General features: G+C 57.2%; 1 protein-coding gene across 9 annotated transcripts in view; it reads right to left on the reverse strand.

Annotated features, from left to right (window-relative positions):
- Positions 1-3,782: 3,782 nt before the first annotated feature.
- Positions 3,783-20,926, reverse strand: part of SARDH (sarcosine dehydrogenase) — a 75,916-nt gene continuing 58,772 nt past the window's right edge. For 3 of the 9 annotated variants that reach the window (XM_054502398.2, XM_054502399.2, XM_063650033.1), the window contains exons 19-22: positions 12,274-12,436; positions 11,326-11,524; positions 7,018-7,153; positions 3,783-4,271 (exon numbers count right to left, since the gene is read on the reverse strand). In XM_054502398.2, the coding sequence (XP_054358373.2) occupies positions 4,146-4,271; positions 7,018-7,153; positions 11,326-11,524; positions 12,274-12,436 (624 nt within the window). In that variant the 3' untranslated portion in view covers positions 3,783-4,145. Of the gene's footprint in view, positions 4,272-7,017; positions 7,154-7,747; positions 8,051-11,325; positions 11,525-12,273; positions 12,437-20,926 lie in introns of those variants that run through there. The other 6 variants (XM_063650034.1, XM_063650032.1, XM_063650037.1 and 3 more) reach the window with 4 other exon arrangements.

Consider the following 20,926-nt stretch of genomic DNA (forward strand, 5'->3'; position numbering starts at 1 on the left):
CATAAGTCACAGGGCGCTAGCACTGTGAAATGCCAGGCCCCAGCCTGGAGAGCCGCTCCGGCCCTCTGTCATCTTTACAGCCTGGGTGACAGTAGACATGGAGCAGCCCCAAGAAGCCTCTTCCCACGATCATACCCAATTGCCAGCCCAGAGAAGGGTCCCAGGGTCCTGCCCAAACACCTGGGGGGCACTTGTAGCTGCCGATCTCGAGCAGGGAAACTGAGACTCCCAGATAAGTACCTCACCTGGGGCCCAAGAGCAGCAGTGATTGGGAATCCCAGCCAGCTTTGGAATCTGCCACAGCGACAACCCCACCCCCACCTCACCCCCCACTCACTCTCTTGCTCTCAGGCTGGTTATTCTCTTCCTCTTGCAGAGACAGCAGCCGTGTCCCCCCGACCCCGCTCCAGCAGCACCCGCACCTGCCACACCCAGATAAGCGTAACCCCGTGGTCACTGAGAGCTGCCACTTGCCCCACACTGAGGCTATGCACAGCCGTAGCAATCTTGTGAAGCCATGTAGTTTCTGTTTTCATTGATGGAGGAGGAAACTGAGGCTCAGAGACTTAAAGTTAGGTGCCAAGGTCACCCAGAGTAAGCCGGGGAGCTCAAAGTGTCCCCAGGTCTGACTCCAGTGTCTGAACGCTCAACCTCTGTTTGCTTACTTAAGAATTTCCCCAGGACCCTTGTGGGGGATTTTATCTAAAATAAGTTCCTTATTTGGAGGCTTAGGGGAAGTGCTTTATTACCTGAAAATGACCTACGTGCCCCAAGCCAAAGGGACTCTGGGCTCGCCCACCTTCTGAATGATTGAGGTGTGAGTCCAGCAGCCCAGGTTGCTATTCCTGCCCTTGCTGTGTGACCCTGAGTTAGTTACTTTCCCTCCCTGGGCTTGGGTCTCCCTATCTGCCCACTGCCTCCCAGGGGGCAAGGACTGCTAGGGTGGCACAACCCACCATCTGTGAGGTGCTAAGAGCCCTAGGGTAAGGAATGCTCATGCCCATCGGTGTTGAGAGAGGTGGGGCGGCCCCAGACCCCAGGCTCCAGCCAGCATAGGGGTGCCTGCCCGAGTGGGTCCCAGAGCACGCCAGGGCTGTGCTGTCTGGTGGCCACTAGCCTCATGTGGCTACTTATGATTAATTAATTTTAAATTAATTAAAATGATACAAGGTTGGGTGCTGTGGCTCACGCCTGTAATCCCAGCACTTTGGGAGGCTGAGATGGGAGGATCACTTGAGCCTGGGAGTTCAAGACCAGCCTGGGCAACATAGTGAAACCCTGTCTCTACAAAAAATACAATAATTAGGGCTGGGCGCTGTGGCTCACGCCTGTAATCCCAGCATTTTGGGAGACTGAGGCGGGCAGATCACCTGAGGTCAGTAGTTCGAGACCAGCCTGGCCAATATGGTGAAACCCCGTTTCTACTAAAAATACAAAAATTAGCCAGGCTGTGGTGGTGCGCGTTTGTAATCCTAGCTATTTGGGTGGCTGAGGTAGGAGAATCGCTTGAACCTGGGAGGTGGAGGTTGTAGTGAGCTGAGATCACACCACTGCACTCCAGCCTAGGCAACAGAGTAAAACCCTGTCTCAAAAAAAAAAAAAAATACAAAATGGAACCTTCTGTGTCCCATTCACAACCCCAACTTTTCATATGGCCCAAGGCTGTTTCACTGCACAGTGCTGTATAGAGCTCTGCCGGTGACAATGTAGGCACTTTCTTTTTTTTTTTTTTTTGAGACAGAGTTTCCCTCTTGTTGCCCAGGCTGGAGTGCAATGGCATAATCTCGGCTCACCACAACCTCCGCCTCCTGGGTTCAAGCGATTACTCCCACCTCACCCTCCCAAGTGTCTGGGATTACAGGCGTGCGCCACCACGCCCAGCTAAGTTTGTGTTTTTAGTAGAGACGAGGTTTCATCACATTGGTCAGGCTGGTCTCAAACTCCCAACCTCAGGTGATCCGCCCCCCTCGGCCTCCCAAAGTGCTGGGATTACAGGCGTGAGCCACTGCGCCCAGGCAATGTAGGGACTTTCAAAACAGTTTGCTCGGAATTCCTGAGAGGAAGTACTCAGCCACAGTGAGCGTCATGGTATCAATATTTCCAGAAAAAAATTAAAAATGGCTATGAAACAGTGTTTTTAGAGTCGAGGTCTGGAAGACCTGGCTCAGGGTCCGGGGAGGTGGGTCTTGTGATGTGGTCCCTCGGCGGCGCGCTTGGGAGCCATGGCGGGGCCAGGACCTCTTGCAGCCCAGGGATAGAGCCCGCAGGTGGTGAGCTCAGGAGGTGAGTTGTGGAGGCTGCGCTCACATCAATGCCCAGTGCCCTCCCCGAGGGGCCAGTTTCTCTCTCTGCAGGGGCAGGGGAAGCACACAGGGGACAGGGAGGGGGGCCGGGTTCTCTCTCCTTGGGACAGGGAGCGCGGCCAGGTTCTCTCTCCTCGGGACAGGGTGGTGCCGTTGCGTGCGTTCCCCAGCTGCAGCCACGAGAAACAATTTGGAGCGGAACCCGGGCTCTGACCTCCCCTCATCCTCAGCCTTCCCCCAAGGATGGGCCGTGAGATGAATGTGGTCACCGGCCCAATCCAGGGGTCTGTGGCCAAACCGCAGACCCAGAGGAAGCAGGCCAGGCCATCTGGGGAGCCAGCTCCCCTCCTCTCCTCCTCTGGCTCCCACAAAGCTGTCTCATCCAGGAGCCAGGCCCGCCTGTGACCAAGGTGAGGCTGCAGGTGTTCCTTCAGCCTGAAGCGTGTGAAAGCCAAAGGCCCCCACCCTGCTCTCCAGCCGCAGGCCCCTCCCCAGACTCAGGGGGCCAAACCCGCTTTTCACAGCCATCTGTAACCCAAACGTCTGCCCATAGCTTTGTTCGAGCTCAGTCCACAGTGGGCCGTGTGGCCTGGGAGCATCCAATGGCAGCTGGGGCCTGCCAGGACTGTTGCCCCCAGATTGGCGTTTGCTGTGTGTGTGGCTCTGTGGGGCCCCGGCTCCACGATACCCCCAAGCATCTGCCACCCGCTCTTCCCAGATTGCAGGGCATGCCTGGCAAGACTCCACAGTGCCACTATGACGGGCCTGATCTGAACCTGGGCTCGGGGGGACAAGGGAGGGGACTGAGCACGTGGGATGGACAGAGAGAGACACCTCTCCCAGGCAGGAGAGGCAGAGCTGCTTCAGACACACAGGCAGTTATAGGGGGGAAGAGAAGGCAGGCAGAGGAGCCACCCCATCTCAAGGCAGCGTGCAGGGCAGAGCCTAAGACAGGGTCCTCCTGCAAGGGCCAGACAAGGAGGAGGACATGGGCAGGAACTGCATCCAAATCAACAGCAAAGACAAAGGTCACCTAGAAAGGGTACTCCACCAGACTCTTACCCAGCAGCACGCCCCTCCTGCCTGGGCCTGGTGAGCGAGGGGCTCAAGGGAAAACTGAGGCAGGAGCTGGCATTTCTGTGTGGGTTAGGAGGGCACCAATCTGAGGCCCTGCCCGCTCCCTGCTTCGGCTCCTCTGTTCCCGGGCTGCCGACTCTCAGGAGGCTTTGCCACCTGAAGAACAGGGAGGTCGAGCAAGGTAAGAAGAGATTTCCAGCTCCCGTGCCAACCTGAGATCCGAGAGGCACCATCCTGAAGAATGGCCTTGGTCCCAGGCCTCCATGTGCGTTGTGGCAGACAGTGCCAGTCGATCGCTGATGGCAGACAGTGCCAGTCGATCACCGCTCTTTCCTGACCCAGACACAGCCTCATGCTCTTCAGCCAAGTGCCCCAGGGAAGCCCACCACCGATCAGTCAAGCTTGGAGTAAAAGATGAAACCTATTTACTTCCCTGTTTTCACGTGGGGCTTATCAAGTATTTACTAAGCACCTTCTAGAAGCTTAGAGAGGGCTACAAGCCATGGTCCCTGAGCCCAAGACACTTACAGGCTTGCTTTCTGGGAGGACTGGGGTGGAATAGAGACTGCCTTCTGGTCAGTGACCACAGGATGGGCCATCTTGGTCTCTGTTCGTATCTGGTTTGGGGGTTTTCGCAGGACTAGGCCTAGACTAAGGACAGGGAGGGCACAAGTTCTGGCTGGGTCCAGGGTCCTGGGACCCAGGGCCATTTGGGACCTGTGAGAATGGATGGACAGCACAGGATGGGGCATGGGGTCTGAGCCCTCAGTAGATTCCCTTCACCCTCTTGTTGTTGGGGTCGAAGGGTGACTTCAGGTGAGCCCGGGCACCGTAGGTCACCCCCATTCTCTCCAGGGCATAGTCCCCGCTCTTCACAAAGTCCAGCAAGACCTAGGAGCAGAGGTGGGGATGAGGATCACTCTTTGTTGGTAGGTACAGGGCTCACGCCTGCCTGCTTCTCTGGAGGAAGGGGTCTTGGTCTTGCTGCCTGCCCTGTGGGCAAACTCATCCCTGTGCCAGGGACTCCTTTCTGAACCCAGGCATTGCCCCAGAGCAGGTGCAGTTCGTGTCCATGTGACCTTGAGTTGGACACGGGCATCTGGGGTCCGGCAAAGCCAAGATCTGGCAGCCAATACGACTTCCACAGGACAACACACCTCCCACCCCAGCGATTCCAGATGCCTAGGAAACAGCAGAAACACGGCGGCTTCCCCGGACCCAGGCAAGCACAGCGGCCGGACCAGCACCGAGGCTGGCGGCCAATCCGGCTCAAATCCCTCGGGGCAGGGGCGGCTGGAACAGCCTTCTAGACAGCTTAGCCTCTGTGTGCTCCCCATCCCACATCCTGGCTCGGCCTCCCCAGCAAGCCGCCGGGAGCCAGTCAGCTCCAGGTGCAGGTGCTCTTAGGCAGGAGGAGGGCGTCACTTCCAGCCTGGCACAGCTGGTAATGCCGGGCACTTTTGCCGCAGCTGCTATGAGGAGGGCAGGCTGGGCCACTCAGGGAAGCTGTTCTTCCTTTACAGCAATTAAACCCAAGGCCAGGGCCACAGGAGGGAGCCTCGGGCTCTGCTCTGGGAGTCAGAGGGCTCCTTCTTGTTCCTAGCAGCTCAGGACTGGATAAAAAAAATAAAAATCAAACCAAGCTTTTTCTGTGACAGGAGCTTTAGAAGTGGTGCTCCTGAGCCATGTGTGTACCTGCAGGGCTGAGAGCTCTGAGCTGCCCCCCGCAGGCAGGCAGCATGGAGAGTTGGTGGCCTTCAGATGTCCACAGGCAGGCACAACTCAAAGCGGGCATCTGGCCTTGCTAACAAATACCTACGAGGCAGAAACTCCTTCCCCATCTCGGAGCCTTTCCCATCAATGAGCAGGTTTCCCTATCTTAGGAAGAAACCTCCGTTACCCCACTTGGGTGCTAGAAAATGTTTAACAACCAGCTCTAGGGTGAGGCGGGTGTGACTGTAGCATTTGCCCATTTCCATGGTGTAAATGCTCTGGACGGCCCCGATGGAGGGGGCAGGAGATGTGCACTGGCAGCTCTGGGTGCATCGACTGGTTCCCCGGCTGCCTGTCTGGATGCCGTTTAACCTCGGCTTCCCTGGTCACGTTGGTTATGGACCCATTCCTGACTCCGGAGAAAGGCGAGCATTACTGTTGTTTGAAGAAATGGCAATGGAGCCTCCACTCCCCAGCTCACCCTGGCATGGAGCCCATAAACTCCGGTTTAGCTGGGCCCCAGGGCTGTGGCCCCCAGAACCGTGGCCCCAGGGCCATGTCAGGAGGCCCTGCCCACCGTGGGAGCCATGCCATCACAATCCCTGCATATGAACACCCCACTCTGGGCAGTGGCCTATACGACGGCCCTGCATGGTGGGTGAGTGTCCACATTTTATAAATGAGGAAACTGAGGCTCCAAGAGAGGATCCTTATCCAAGGTCACAAAGCAAGTAAAAGGCAGATCCCAAAGGCTAGTGGCATCAAGTGTGTCCTGAGCCTCCCAGCTCCACCGCTGGACTCAGCCTCATGGGCTGCCACTTCCCCACAGCTCCATAGGACCATGGCCTTGCCTGAGACCTGGCAGTGTCCCCTCCCCCTTGGGCCTGCGAGCCGGGCCTGCGCATGTTCTGCAGCTCTTGCTAAGGCTGCTCCGTCTCCAGCCTACCCCTCCTCGTGGCTTCTCCCAAGTGCTCCCTCCCTCCCCGATTCCCTCTACGTGTCCATCAGGGGCTCAGGCTGGAAAGCTCTGGAGCCAGGCCAGCACCTCCTGGCCTCACTTAGGGCTTGGGCCAAATACCAGATCAGCTCCCATGGAGAGACGTGACCCTCCTCACTGGCACCTCTACTTGCGGCGCCAGAAAGATGGGAAAAGGAGGTGGAGGTAGAGACCACCCCTTCCCCTTCTGGGGAGGCTGCCCACCCCCTGCCCCCCCACCCCTGGCCACCCAGAGCTGTCCTGGGACTTGCTCCTGGGGGCAGTGCCTGCTCTTTCCAGCCTGCTCCTGCCTCCTGCAGCCAGGGGTCAGGATCACCTGGAGGCTGTGGGGTTGCCTGGGGTCAGGGGTGTCAGGGGTGAGGAAAGAGAGGAAGATAGGAACATAGATCTCTGAGTCTGAGTCTCTGGTCGGTCACCCTGGGGGCCACCCCTGTACCCCAGGTAAAGGGTGGGCTGTGGGTGGCTTGAGGTTTGAGTCTCTGGTGTCAGGAGCTGGAAGGTATCAGCCTGGCTGGCTGGCACTTCCTTCTAACCAAAAAAAGTCTGGAACCACCAAAGTCAGATTCTTCCAGAAAGAAAACAGAGAGCAGCTTTGGCTCTGTCCAGGCACAGCTGGGGAGTCCTCTACCTGCTGAAGGCTCTTCCTCCCCCTTCTCCTTCCCCCTCCTCCCTCCTCCCTCTCCCTCCTCCTTCTCCTCTCCCCTTTTTCCTTCCCCCTTCTCCTCCTCCTTCCTTCCTCCCCCTCTTCCCTCCTCCCTCCTTCTTCCTCCCCTCCCTCTTCCCTCCTTTCTCTTCCCTCCTCCTCCTCTGGACTCCACCCGTGCCTCCTCCCTATGCCCAGCACACTCAGGGTGCAGTGCAGGGTGCTAGTTTGGAGCTGGGGAGGGATCGGCATTTGCCTTAGCAGGGCCAGAGAAGGAGACTCACCGGCCCACCGCTGGGGTCATGGATGTAACCGTAGGCGATGGTCTTGTCGATGGCGAACCCAAAGTCGGCCCTTCGGACATGGCCCACCACTTGGCCGTTCCTCCAGATGGCCTCCAGGCCAAACATGGGTACTTTGCTAGAAGAAGCAGTAGAGAAAGCTGGGGCCCCAGAAACCACAGGGTGGGGATGCGTCCACAGTGGCCTGGAGGAGAATGGGGGGCTGCATGGTGCCCACCCAACCGTGGCTGCACACAGAGAGAGCTGGCCTACTAGGACTTCGCTGGTCCCCAGAGCCAGCCCAGCACCTGGCCTGGACACCAGGGCTCAGGCTTCGAGTGAGTAAAAGGGATGAACAGAAAACATCAAAACCAGGAGTGGACTTTGCTGTTTCCAGAAGCGAGCCTCGTATATTTGGGAGAGCCCCTGCTTCTGATTTCCTTCCATTGTTGTTCAACTCTGGTTCTTATTTTTTTGGTGCAGTGGCTCAATCTAGACTCACTGCAACCTCCACCTCCCAGATTCGAATGATTCTCCTGCCTCAGCCTCCGGAGTAGCTGGGATTACAGGCACCCACCACCATGCCTGGCTAATTTTTGTATTTTTAATAGAGACAGGGTTTCATCATGTTGGCCAGGCTGGTCTCGAACTCCTGACCTCAAGTGTTCTGCCCACCTCAGCCTCCCAAAGTGCTGGGATTACAGACTTGAGCCATCGTGCCCGGCCAGGTTCATTTTTTTTATAGCACAATACATACTTTATTCAAAGGACTTTACTACATGTAACACATGGATGCTCACTGTAAACGTTTTAAAAATTAAAAGCAGGAAGACAAAGAAAAAAAGTAAGCTAAAATCAAAGAAAGGCCAGCACCCAGGGCTAACTGGTAACACTTTGTTGCCAGTCTGCAGACTTCTCCCTGTGCGATGGGTTATCCTGGCTGCAGCTGTGCAAAGGGGTCCCTGAATGGAAGGGCTGGGGTGATGTTGACGGCGCCTCCTGCATCCTCAGCCTGGAGTCACTGTTTGGGTCCCACCTATCAATCAGATTAGGATGATGCTGGAAGGAGGTTTTGTAAACATCTTTGGTTTCGCCCTAATTTTCATTCTGCACATGAGGACACTGAGGCCCCAACTGCCCGGAGTCCCAGAGCAGTGTGGCAGGGCCGTTCTCTGTGACTCCACTGCCAGCATCTTCTCTGCATCTGTCCTGGAACTGCAACAGTCCAGAGCCGCGGCGCAGGGCAGCTACTATGCAGCCTCACAGAAAACCCCTGAGCAGAGCACACTGGCTCACAGGGGCCGTCCGAGGCCCTCCTAAACCCAGACATCAGGCTGAAGGTACTTCATGGAGGGCCAGAAGGTCAGGGTCAGGCAAGCAGGAAGCACCCATGGATGCTGACCTGTCTGCAAGGGCCCCCTCTCCAGAAGCTGAGCTGATCTCGGGAGCTGGACAGGCTGCCACGCGAGAGGCAGAGCCTGACAGGCACCCAGGGAGAAGCCACAGGATGACGACAACATGGCTCTGCTCACCGTCCCTCACCCTCCCTCTCCCTCCCTCTCCCTCACCCTCCCTCTCCCTCCCTCTCCCTCACCCTCCCTCTCCCCTCACCCTCCCTCTCCCTCCCTCTCCCTCTCCCTCACCCTCCCTCTCCCTCACCCTCCCTCTCCCTCCCTCTCCCTCACCCTCCCTCTCCCTCACCCTCCCTCTCCCCTCACCCTCCCTCTCCCCTCACCCTCCCTCTCCCTCCCTCTCCCTCACCCTCCCTCTCCCTCACCCTCCCTCTCCCCTCACCCTCCCTCTCCCTCCCTCTCCCTCACCCTCCCTCTCCCTCCCTCTCCCTCCCTCTCCCTCACCCTCCCTCTCCCCTCACCCTCCCTCTCCCTCCCTCTCCCTCACCCTCCCTCTCCCCTCACCCTCCCTCTCCCTCCCTCTCCCTCACCCTCCCTCTCCCTCCCTCTCCCTCACCCTCCCTCTCCCTCCCTCTCCCTCCCCCTCCCTCTCCCCTCACCCTCCCTCTCCCCTCACCCTCCCTCTCCCTCCCTCTCCCTCACCCTCCCTCTCCCCTCACCCTCCCTCTCCCTCCCTCTCCCTCACCCTCCCTCTCCCTCCCTCTCCCTCACCCTCCCTCTCCCCTCACCCTCCCTCTCCCTCCCTCTCCCCTCACCCTCCCTCTCCCTCCCTCTCCCTCCCTCTCCCTCACCCTCCCTCTCCCTCACCCTCCCTCTCCCTCACCCTCCCTCTCCCTCCCTCTCCCTCTCCCCTCACCCTCCCTCTCCCTCCCTCTCCCCTTACCCTCCCTCTCCCCTCACCCTCCCTCTCCCTCCCTCTCCCCTCACCCTCCCTCTCCCCTTACCTTCCCTCTCCCTCCCTCTCCCTCACCCTCCCTCTCCCCTCACCCTCCCTCTCCCCTTACCTTCCCTCTCCCTCCCTCTCCCTCACCCTCCCTCTCCCCTCACCCTCCCTCTCCCCTTACCTTCCCTCTCCCTCCCTCTCCCTCACCCTCCCTCTCCCCTCACCCTCCCTCTCCCCTCACCTTCCCTCTCCCTCCCTCTCCCTCACCCTCCCTCTCCCTCCCTCTCCCTCACCCTCCCTCTCCCTCACCCTCCCTCTCCCCTCACCCTCCCTCTCCCTCCCTCTCCCCTCACCCTCCCTCTCCCCTCACCCTCCCTCTCCCTCCCTCTCCCTCACCCTCCCTCTCCCCTCACCCTCCCTCTCCCTCCCTCTCCCTCTCCCTCCCTCTCCCTCTCCCTCCCTCTCCCTCTCCCTCCCTCTCCCTCACCCTCCCTCTCCCCTCACCCTCCCTCTCCCCTCACCCTCCCTCTCCCTCCCTCTCCCCTCACCCTCCCTCTCCCCTTACCTTCCCTCTCCCTCCCTCTCCCTCACCCTCCCTCTCCCTCACCCTCCCTCTCCCCTCACCCTCCCTCTCCCTCTCCCTCCCTCTCTCCCACCCTCCCTCTCCCTCTCCCTCCTTCTCCCTTACCCTCATCCTCCCTCACCCTCCCTCTCTCCTCATCCTCTCTCTCCCTCATCCTCCCTCTCCCTCATCCTCCCTCACCCTCCCTCTCCCTCACCCTCCCTCTCTCCCTCATCCTCCCTCTCCCTCACCCTCCATCACCCTCCCTCTCCCTCACCCTCCCTCTCCCTTACCCTCATCCTCCCTCACCCTCCCTCTCCCTCACCCTCCCTCTCTCCTCATCCTCTCTCTCCCTCATCCTCCCTCTCCCTCATCCTCCCTCACCCTCCCTCTCCCTCACCCTCCCTCTCCCCTCATCCTCCCTCTCCCTCACCCTCCCTCACCCTCCCTCTCCCTCATCCTCCCTCTCCCTCCCCTCCTCACTCTGACACTCCTTTTGAAGGCTCCAGAGATCTGGGAGAAGTGGCAGTGTTTGCAGCTGGCTGTCAGCTCCATGTCCACAGAGCCCAAAGCCGCCCACTTCCCCGGATACCTGTGCTTCGGACCCCCGTAAGTGGGTATGACGGCCCCAGCCGAGCCCCTCTCCCGCTATCACAGGGCTGCGGGGAGACTGAACCAGAACAGGATGGGCGGTCGTGTTGCAGTGACTGGGAGGTCAGGCTCCCTGGGTTCACCCTCCCAAGGCCCTCGGCCTAGACCCGCCGCAGAGGGGTGGCCTGGGCTTGGCTGCACCTTTCTCTTTTGAGACCTGCATTGGAAGAGCGTGGAGCTTTCCCTACCTCCCCACGGGCCCTGCTGGCCTGGGAGGGGCCCCACGTGCGCAACCTTACACTGGCCTGGTTTGAATTCCAGCACGTTGGGATCCTCACGCCTGTAATCCCAGCACTTTGGGAGGCCGAGGCAGGCAGATCACGAGGTCAGGAGAGTTCAAGACCAGCCTGGCCAACATGGTGAAACCCCATCTCTACTAAAAGCACAAAAATTAGCTGGGCGTGGTGGTGCACGCCTGTAATCCCAGCTACTTGGGAGGCTGAGGCAGGAGAATCACTTGAACCTGGGAGGTGGAGGTTGCAGTGAGCCAAGATCACACCACCGCACTCCAGCCTGGGCAACAGTGTGAGACTCTGTCTCAAAAAAAAAAAAAAAAAAAAAAAAAAAAAAGAGCAAACTCTCTGCCTTTCTGCCTTTAACAGCATGTGACCTGGCCAGATGGCCTCTCTCTTTGGCCTGAATTTCCTTATCTGCAGTGGGCTGTTGGGTGCGTTCTGGAAGAGCATGGCTGGCACATGGGAAGTGCTGGTACCAGGGGCTTTGACTGGGGGACCGAGAAGGGCCTGCCTGCCCTGGCTGTAGGCAGTTGCTTCCGGGTGGGCGTGGGACAGCGGGATACTCACTCCTCCACAGTGAAGCACACCAGGCGCCGGCGGAGGCCTGCGGCCCGCTGCTGCTCCAGGGCCTCCCTCCCTAGGAAGGGCACCGGCGACTTGAGCTTGCAGGTGAAGGCCAGGCCTGCCTCCAGGGGGCTGTCATCTGGACGCAGGTCTGCATGCCAGTGCCGGTAGCCTGAAGGGAAACCACGGGGTCGGTGCCACCCTGAGGGGGATAAGCCCTTCAGGAGATGCATGAGGATGCTGCCTAAACCCACCCCCTCCAGCCCCTAGCCACACTCTCAGAGCTGCTTAGTCACCTGGGCAGGAGGCAGGGGCATCCCCAACTCCAGAAGGTTCCCTCGGGCGACCCCCCCGCCTCAGCAGACTGCCCATCAGCACTGCAGCCCTCTGCACCCTCAGGTGGGGGCATCAAGGAGGGGCTCGTGAAGGGGGAGCTTCCCAATGCCCAAGCTGGGTGCCCGACACCCAGGGGAGCTGCCCAACACCCAAGCTGGGTGCCCAACACCCTGGGGAACCGCCCAAAGCCCGCTCTGAGCCTCCATCCTTGCCCTGGACAGGGTCTGGGCTTCTTACAGAGGCCGTAGCACCTGCTCCCCGGCTCCATTCTTCATAGCTCTCAGAGAAACCAAGGCCCTCAATTCCAACCCAGCCTGGGCCTGCCCCCCAGGTGTCAGGCAGCACCTCAGCTCTCTGAGTTCGGGTGTGTGTAGGTGTCGCAGATCCCAACACTGTCCCTGGGGCCCTGCACGAAGACCCTGGGCAGCAAGAGGGTTTGGGGAAATGGTGGATGTCAGGCGCTGGGGTATGGGGGAGGAAATCATGGTGTAGAAAGAAGGAAGCCGGATGACAACACAGGGAAGGTAAACAGCTTCTCAGCCTCCAGGTGTCTCGAGCGTCACTCCCCCCGACTCCGCCTGCCCCTGCCCCGTGCTGTCCAGACCCTGCACTCACCTTTCTCAATGCTTAGGGAGTCGATGGCGCGGTACCCTGCGTTGACAAGGCCGTGCTTGGCACCCGCGGCCATCACAGCCCGGTACACAGGCACGCAGGACGCCTTTGGAATGTGTAGCTCCCAGCCCAGCTCCCCCACGAAGGACAGCCGCATGGCCCGGACCTGGGGGACAAGGTCATGGCTTAGATGTGGCCATGTAAGATGGCTGAGGTCCAGGCCCAGGCCACCACTTCCTGGTGGACAGCTCCTACCGTCACCAGGATTATCAGCTGGCCCTGGGTCCCAGCCAGACTGTCACCAAGAAATGGGATCCTCCAAGGAGAGCTGCTCCCTCCAGCTGCTCTGGAAATCTTTGAGGAGAAGTAGGGGGTCACCTTTGGGAAGGGGAGATGGCAGGTTTGCTGTCTGCAGACCTCAGATCTTCTCCAGGACTGGGTTAGTTTCCCATCTGTCATAACAAATGACCACAACTGGTGGCTTAAAACAATAGCAGTAAACTCTCTCTCAGTTCTGGAGGCTCAAAATCCAAAATCACCGTGTGGGTGAGCCGAGCTCCCTCTGCAGGCTCCGGAGACGACGTGTCCACTCTCGAGGGAGCCTCCTCCCGAGCACCTCCAGGCGCCCCTTGGCTTGTGGCTGCATCACTGTGATTTCTGCCTCAGCCCTCACAGCCTCCCCTCTGTGTCTCTGTCTTCTAAGGACACTTGTCACTGGATTTAGGACCTTCCCTAGCCCTAGATAATAACATCTGGAGATCCTGACCTTAATTACACCTGCAAAGATCCTATTTCCAAACAAGGCCCCATTCACAGGTTCTGGTGAGTTAGGATGTAGACATATGTTTTGGGGGTCACGATTCAGTCCACAGCAGTGACATGGGGCAAGCTTCTCACCCTTCCCTGTCTGTAAGATGGGGTTGGGAGCCCAGCTTTATCTGTTTCAGAAGCTCTGAGACACGTCTGCGAGGAGCAGGGGGAAGGCAGCAGCCCGGCTCAGGGGACACCACCCTGGCTGCACCCGGTGGGGATAGAGGCATCGGGGAAGGGGACAGCCAGGTGTCAAGCCTGTTGTCCGAGGAGCCCATCACCCACCATTCTGGTCAGCCCCGGCCCGGCGCCGGGCTCTGAAGACAGCCATAGCCTCTGCCCTTCAGGACTCAGCTCGGCCGTGAGCACAACCACGTTCTGGGTGAGGAAGGGGCCGGAAAGCAAAGCCCCTGCCTGGGACGCCAGACCAGGCTGGCAGGCAGAGCAGGAGATTGCCATCGCAGACGGGCCTTCCAGGTGAGGGTGCAAAGGCCCAGCGGATGTGGTGGGAGGCAGGAGAGAAAGGCCTGTGGGGCTGTGGATACCTGACTGTGAAAGACACGGTGGCCCCAAGCCCTGCAGAAGTGACAGTACCGATTATCAGGTGTTCGTGAGCTAAGCTTCATCTCTTCCCTCCACGGCCCTTGCAATGGTGGGAACACTGTCAATAATGTCTGCAGGCTGAGGCGGACACAGAGGCTCCCAGAGGCACTGAGTCTAGGCACACCCAGCTCCACTGAGGACAGCTGGTGTCTTTGGGAGGGTGTGTCCCGCACACCTGCACATCAGGCTAGCACTCGGCTGCGTGGAGGCCACAGGCAGCGTCGGGGGCTCCTTGCGCAGGAGGCGTGATTTTCCTCACACACGTGGTTCGGGTGCGTGGCACGTCCACATCCAGTAACTGTAGTCTGCATCCTCACCTTCAGGCAAACCCTTGAACCCACTGACTCCCATGGGAAGGCCTGAGTGCTCAGCCCTGGGACCACAGAGCTCACAAAAGGAATGGGGAGAGCTAGGCTGATTGCAGGATCTCAGACAGCGGAGGAGCTGATTCCACCGCTGCTCTGAACGGAAAGGCCCTCCCTGTACAGCTCCCGCTGGGATACGCCTGTGGGAGGGAGGGCAGAGGCCGCTCTCCCAACCACAGGAGCAGCTCCTTATAAACCTGACACTTTAATCACATGGCTGCCGAGGGGCTGGATTCTAAAAGCTTTGGAAATAGCGCAAATTTGCTCTAAGTTGCCATTTGCCCAGGCCCCCTAAAAAACTCAAAATTGACACAGAAAATATACTGTTGACATTTCCCTGCTTCCCTGGTGCGAGCCGTAGGCCCCTGACAAAGATTGCCTTGTCAACGGGGTTCTAATTTTAGGTAGCCTATGGAGGAGCTCGGGGCTCAAAGCCAATCTCATTTTGAAACAGGAAAAATAATTTTTAAAGTGCACCTATCCACGGCCCTCCAATTGTGGATCCCTGTTCAGACAAAGACCCATCACCCAGCTCAGTGAGAGGGTTGGAGTTCACGGGTGGAAGGGAGGGAGCGGTCCCATCCTTCCTGGCTCCAGCAGCTCAGCGAGGATGGGGTCAGCTGGGTCTGGGTCTCCATTGTACCCTGTGCACAGCCTGGCCCAAGAAACAGTCCCTGAATGAAGGAGCAAAACGGGGGCCACATCTGCTTCCCGCCAAAGGGAGGGAGTCTGGGGAAATCCAGGGGCCTCTCTAAGTTCACCAAATCACTGGTTGTTGAGGCATCTTGCATTTTTCTCTACCAAAGCAGTGGAGTGGGATCAGTCCGCAGTTCTTCCAAGTGGCGACCCACAAGAAAAGGGACAGGCCGAGTGAGGACATCCAGAACAAACACGGGCTCCCAGTCAGCCGGGCTTGGGTGGGAACAGCATCTCCCAGCGCCCATGGGGGTCGGCCCACTCAGCCTCAGTGCCCTCCTCTGACCCATCGGCCAGGGATGGGTGCGTGTGCACCAAGCACGTGGTCCCGGCATGAGGTCCTTGGCCACCCTGGCTCAGGTGGGCTCTGAAAGCCCCAGATTGCAAGACGGGACTCCTGGCTGTGGATGGGTTCACAGAATTGTGGAAGATCAGCAGGAAGGGCCTTATGTCAGGTTTTGTTTAAACCCTTTCCATGTCCTGAAAATTCCACGCCAAAAAAAACTGCTGAAACTATTAAATGAAGTCAGCAAAGTTGCAGGAAGCGAAGTCAAATGAACCGTCATGTATGTGTTCACATGATCTCGACAAGGGTGCTGAGGCCACTCACGGGGAAAGAGTCTCCAACAAGTGGTGCTGGGAGGATCTGATAGCCACATGCAGAAGCGAGAAGCTGGTCGCGTACCTTACATCTTGTCCAAAAATTAACTAGACATGGAACAAAGACACAAGGGTAAGATCTGTAGCTGTACGACCTCTGGAAGAAAGCATGGGGAGTTGGAAATGGCAAGGGTTTCCTGGAGAGGACACCAAAAGCACAGGTCACAAAAGCAAAAGTCAGATGGAAGGACATTCATCACAAGCACATTTGTGCATCGAAGGACGCTAATTAAGAGTGAAAAGGCAACCCACGGGAGGGGAGAGAACATTTGCAAGTCTTACATATGATAAGGGCCTCCTACCCAGACAGAATAAAGAACTCCTACAACTTAACAATAAAAAGTCAAATACCACCATTAAAAACGGGCAAAGGGGCCGGGTGTGGTGGCTCATGCCTGTAATCCCAGCACTTTGGGAGACCAAGGTGGGAGGACCGTCTGAGGTCAGGAGTTCGAGACCATCCTGGCCAACATAGTGAAACCCTGTTTCCATTAAAAATATTTTTTAAAAAAATCAGTTGGGCATGGTGGTGCGTGCCTGTAGTCCCAGCTACTTGGGAGGCTGAGGTGGGAGAATCATTTGAATCCAGGAGGTGGAGGCTGCAGTGAGCTGGGAATGTGCCACTGCACTCCAGCCTGGGCAACAGAGTGAGACTCCATCTAAAAAAAAAAAAAAGAAAAAAAAAATGGGCAAAGGACTTGAATCGACAATTCTCAAAAGCAAATGCAAATGGCCAATAGGCCCAGGAAAAGATGCTCCACATCACTACCCATCAGAGGCACGCAAACCCAAGTCACAGTGAGTTATCACTTTGTGCCCATGAGGATGACAATTATAAAAATAAGAAAAAGAAAGTAACGAGTGTTGGTGAGGATGTGGAGAAACTGGAACCCTTGTGTATTGTTGGTGGAAATGGAAAATGATGCAAGCACTGTGGAAAACAGGGTGGCAGTTCTTTAAAACATTAAAAATACAACTTCCATGTGATCCAGCAACCCCACTTCTGGGTATACACCCAAAGGAATTGAAAGGAGGGATTCGAAGAGGTATTTGCACACTCATATTCACAGGGTTATTCACAATCGCCAAGAGGTAGACGCAACCCAAGTGTCCATCGGCAGAGGATGAACAAGCGGGGCATAGTGGCTCACACCTGTAATCCCAGTACTTGGGGAGGCCAAGGCAGGAGGACTGCTTGAGCCCAGGAGTCTGAGACCAGCCTGGGCAACATAGGGAGGCCTTGTCTCTACAAAAAAATTTTAGAGTTAGCTGGGCTTGGTGGCATGTGCCTGTAGTCCCAGCTACTTGGAAGGCTGAAGGGGGAGGATCACTTGAGCCCAGGAGGTTGAGGCAGTGAGCTGAGATCGCACCGCTGCACTCCAGCCTGGGTGACAGAGTAAGACTCTGTCTGAAATAAAATAAAATAAAATTTTAAAAAACCACACCAAAAACAGATGATGAACAGACAAAAAGTGTTCTATCCACACGAAGGAATGTCATTCAGCCTTAAAAAGGAAGGAACTTCGGATGCATAACACAACGCAGACCAACACATTATAAACACATCACACTAAGTGAAGGGAGCCAGTCACAGAAGGACAAGTCCTGTCTGATTCCACTCATATGAGATCCCTGGAGTCACCAAATTCGTAGATATCAAGAGCAGAATGGAAGGCACAGGGGCTGGGGAGAGGGGAAGGGAGTTGCCTCAATGGGGACAGAGCTTCAGTTTCACAAAATGACATTCTGGAGGTTTGTTTCCCAACAATGTGAACGTACTTAACACTACCGAACTGTACACTTAAACTAACACACCAGCCAACAAACCAACTCCTTTTCTTCATGGGAAACTGAGGCTAGGAACTAAGTGACCGGCACTTTCTCGACATCCTGGGCCACAGGGACACAGGAGCCAGGGGAGATGGGAATTCGGGAAATGTGAGGGAATGGCCCCGGGCCGGACAGGAAGCTGCAGCCTGTGTCCAACAGAAGGTCAAGGAAACAGCAGAGAGACTGGGGGAAAGGCGGTACTTAAAAAGAGAACAGCAGAGAATGTTCCAGAAGTGAAGATGGTCGTTCATGAGCTGTCAGACTGCAGAAAGCACAGTGGGTACCAAACAGGATAAATACCAGTGAATCCCTGCATGGTGGAAATCACAGAAAGAGGCCGGGCGCGGTGGCTCACGCCTGCAATCCCAGCACTTTGAGAGGCCGAGTCGGGCGGATCACTTGAGGCCAGGAGTTTGAGACCAGCCTGGCCAACACGGCGAAACCCCATCTCTACTAAAAATACAAAAATTAGCTGGCTGTGGTGACGGGCACCTGTAGTCCCAGCTACTTGGGAGGCTGAGGCAGAAGAACTGGTTGAACCTGAGAGGCGGAGGCTGTAGTGAGCCAAGGTCGCCCCGCTGCACTCCAGCCTGGGCAACAGAGTGAGACTCCATCTCAAATAAATAAGACAGAGAGAGAGGCCTGAAACCCTGAAACCACCCCTTGGCGTGGCTCTAGTAGATGCTAATCTACTGTAGAAGAATATCTTCGAAGCACAGAGCTTCGAACATAACTGTCAGTCTGGAAACCCACATCCTGCAGGGGTGGGAGGAGTGAGGTGAATCGACAATGTTCTCAGACCCAGACAGAGCTTATTAAGCACGATTCTTGTTGAAAGAATCTGTAGGGGATGCACCTTCAAGCCTGGGCCTCTGACCTCACCTGGGTGCAGCTTGAGGGTCGGACCAGAGCAGATACCTGGCCAGGTGGGGGGTTGAGCTGGGAGGGAGGAAGACCAACGTGAGGGGAACTCTGCCTCCTTTTTAGGAAAAGATGCTTTGAAATCAAACCCATGAAGGGTGGGGCTACAGGGGACCTCTCCACCCATGGAACTAATCAGTCCCCTGGAGTGACATGTCTGTTATTATCAGATGTAGCTCTGCAAATAAAGGGTTGGGGCAGGGGTCCTTTGTGACAGCGTGGACCCTGCTGGGAGCTAAGTCCCCTTCCTGCTTGGCCCTGGCTGGGGGCAAGGGCTCAGGACCCACAGGGCTGTCTGTTGCCCATCTTCCCAGTGGCCAGGCGCTGTTCCCAGCCAGTCGGCCTGGACAGGAGGGGAATGATTCCTGAAGCCAGCAGAGCCACCTGCCATTGGTGGCCTTTGCTGGGGCTCAGACTCCTGGACTGTAGGTTGTGATGAGAGAGGATCCCTCTGTGGAGACAGATCATGTGGGGTGGGGCTGAGGCCCGCCGAGTCCCCCACACTTAGGCAAGCGTCACTACTATGACCATGGCTATCTCCCTCCAAATTGGCCTGAGGACCCTCTCTTTTTGGAAGGTTCTGGAGGTCAGACCCTTCCAGGCCCTGGAGGGAGTTCTGTGGGATGCCATTGGGATGTCCCCAAGGATGAGAGGACCCCCGCCCTGCCTGTCCCATTCCATTCAGGCCACTTGGGTGGCAAGTGTCGGTCAGTGGGCAGGTGCAGGAAGCCGCCCTCCCTGGGCCACACAGCACTGGTACCCATTCCCACCAGCCTCCACCACAGTGGCCAGCAGGCTCGAGGCTCATCTGCTGCAAGGGTTCTAGGATTCAGACCATGATCCCCCAAGCAGGGCACCTGGCATGAGGACTCGGGACTAAAGGAGACCAGAAGGCCTCTGGTGCAGCCCAAGTCTGTCTGACCTCCTCCTCCCCTCCTGTCTCCTGCCCTCTTTCTCCCCCGCAGCAAGTCACAGAAGCCAGAATTCCTCTTTCCCCAGGTGGGTCATGGACAGCAGAGGCCCTCTCCCCCAAAGCCAGCCATGAGACCTAGAAATACAATTCAAGCCTTCCCCACTTTTCTGGGGAGGAGCTGGTCATAAAGATGTTCTCCGCCCACCTTGTCTGACTGTGGGTCATAAGACCCTTGCTCCAGGGGTCCTGCCCCATGCCTGGGAGTGAGAAGCACTGCATGGAGAGGCCAAGGGGGAGCTGCACAGCTGGCGTTGCCGGCCTCCCTGCAGTCCATCCCCACAGGCATCCCCTGCCGTCTGACACATGCCCAAACAGCTCCCCATTCTTCACCGACCTTAAGCATAGGAACCGTCTTCCCTGGGTCTCTGGGTCCCCCTTTCTGATGGCTCCCATGTCACATGAAGCTTTGATTAAATATATCTGGTGTGCTTTTCTCTTGTGAACCTGTCTTTTGTCACAAGGCTGTCTCCCGTGCCCCTGATAATGGGTGAGGGGAGGGGTCACACCTTTTCTTTCCTTACAAGGGCAAGATGAGAACCTGGAACCAATTGCCCCTGAAGTCTCCAAGGCCCCCAGCTCAAGGCCCTCTGCACCCAGTTCTGCATGAGGTCACTTGCCCCAGACAGAAGCAGCAAACCCAGGGCAGGTCGAAGCTTCCCACCACCCACTCCACAAACACCCTCGCTCCAACTTCCCCTTGGGGCCCAGGCACTTCACACTATCACGGCAGCAGCTTGACCCGTGACAGGGAACACGGTGCCCCAGCCTGCGGCCACCAGTCTCTCTGCGCTGCGTCAGGAAACCTGCCCGAGATATCGGGTATCTGTCTCAGGCCTCAGCAAATCTGCACGGGTTCTGTAAAGCGAGTGTTCAGGCAGTGGCTGGAACTCAGTTGGTCTCTGACTGGCATGTCATGGTTATCTAACGTGTGTGGGTGCAGGACTGCTCCATCCTGAACTAATCAAATCCTAACAGTGCCGCAACTAGGACTTCTTGCTGTCAGGAAAAGACATTCAATTTCCTTTTGAGCTGAAATTAATTTTCAGAGAAAATCACTTTATCGCCGTGCCCCCACGGAGTGCTCCCAGCCCAGCATACTGCTTCGCAGCAGGGCCTGTCCTCGGCAGGGGCTCTCGGAACACCGTGTCTGGCCGAGCGGAGCTCTGGGAGACACGCCGGGAGAGCACTGACCCACGGGGAATCTTGCTGGCCTCGAGGCAGATGTTTGGGGAGCAAGAACAGCTGGTCTGCTGGCTGCTGAACGGACAATAACTTCTCCCCACCCTGCTTCCTCCTCTAGCAGTGCAGGGATCATGGCAGCCAGGGTCAGATCCCAGCCTCTCAGAGAAGAATCACTGTACAACAGCAGCAGTGCTCAGCTGGGAACCGTGCCCAATTCGTCTGGTGGTGAGGAGGGTCTTTGGGCAGCGGGCAGCGCCCGCTCTCACACCCGGGGCCCGGGTCTGCAGCTCTGGCCCTTGTCCTCATCGGCCCTTGCATCTGCTTTCAACCCAGAGGTTCCGCTGAGTGCGCAGGCATGCGCATTCGTCTCCTCCATCTGCTTGGCTGGAACCCAACTGATCGCCTATAAATACCTGGCTCAGGCCCACACTCCAGCCCAGCGTTTCTTCACATTGACGGATATGTCATCAACATATTTTTAAGCCAGCACAAGATATTATTTAGGAGAATATGAAATTCTCCCTGGATTCAGAGAATCCAGAGTGTCTGGACAGACTTATGGAAAGGCCCGGAAAGAATTTTAGACATTGTGCTAGACTTCGTGCTACAGGTGCAG

This window comes from Pongo pygmaeus, chromosome 13 (assembly GCF_028885625.2).
Source record: "Pongo pygmaeus isolate AG05252 chromosome 13, NHGRI_mPonPyg2-v2.0_pri, whole genome shotgun sequence".
NCBI classification, from domain to species: Eukaryota; Metazoa; Chordata; class Mammalia; order Primates; family Hominidae; genus Pongo; species Pongo pygmaeus.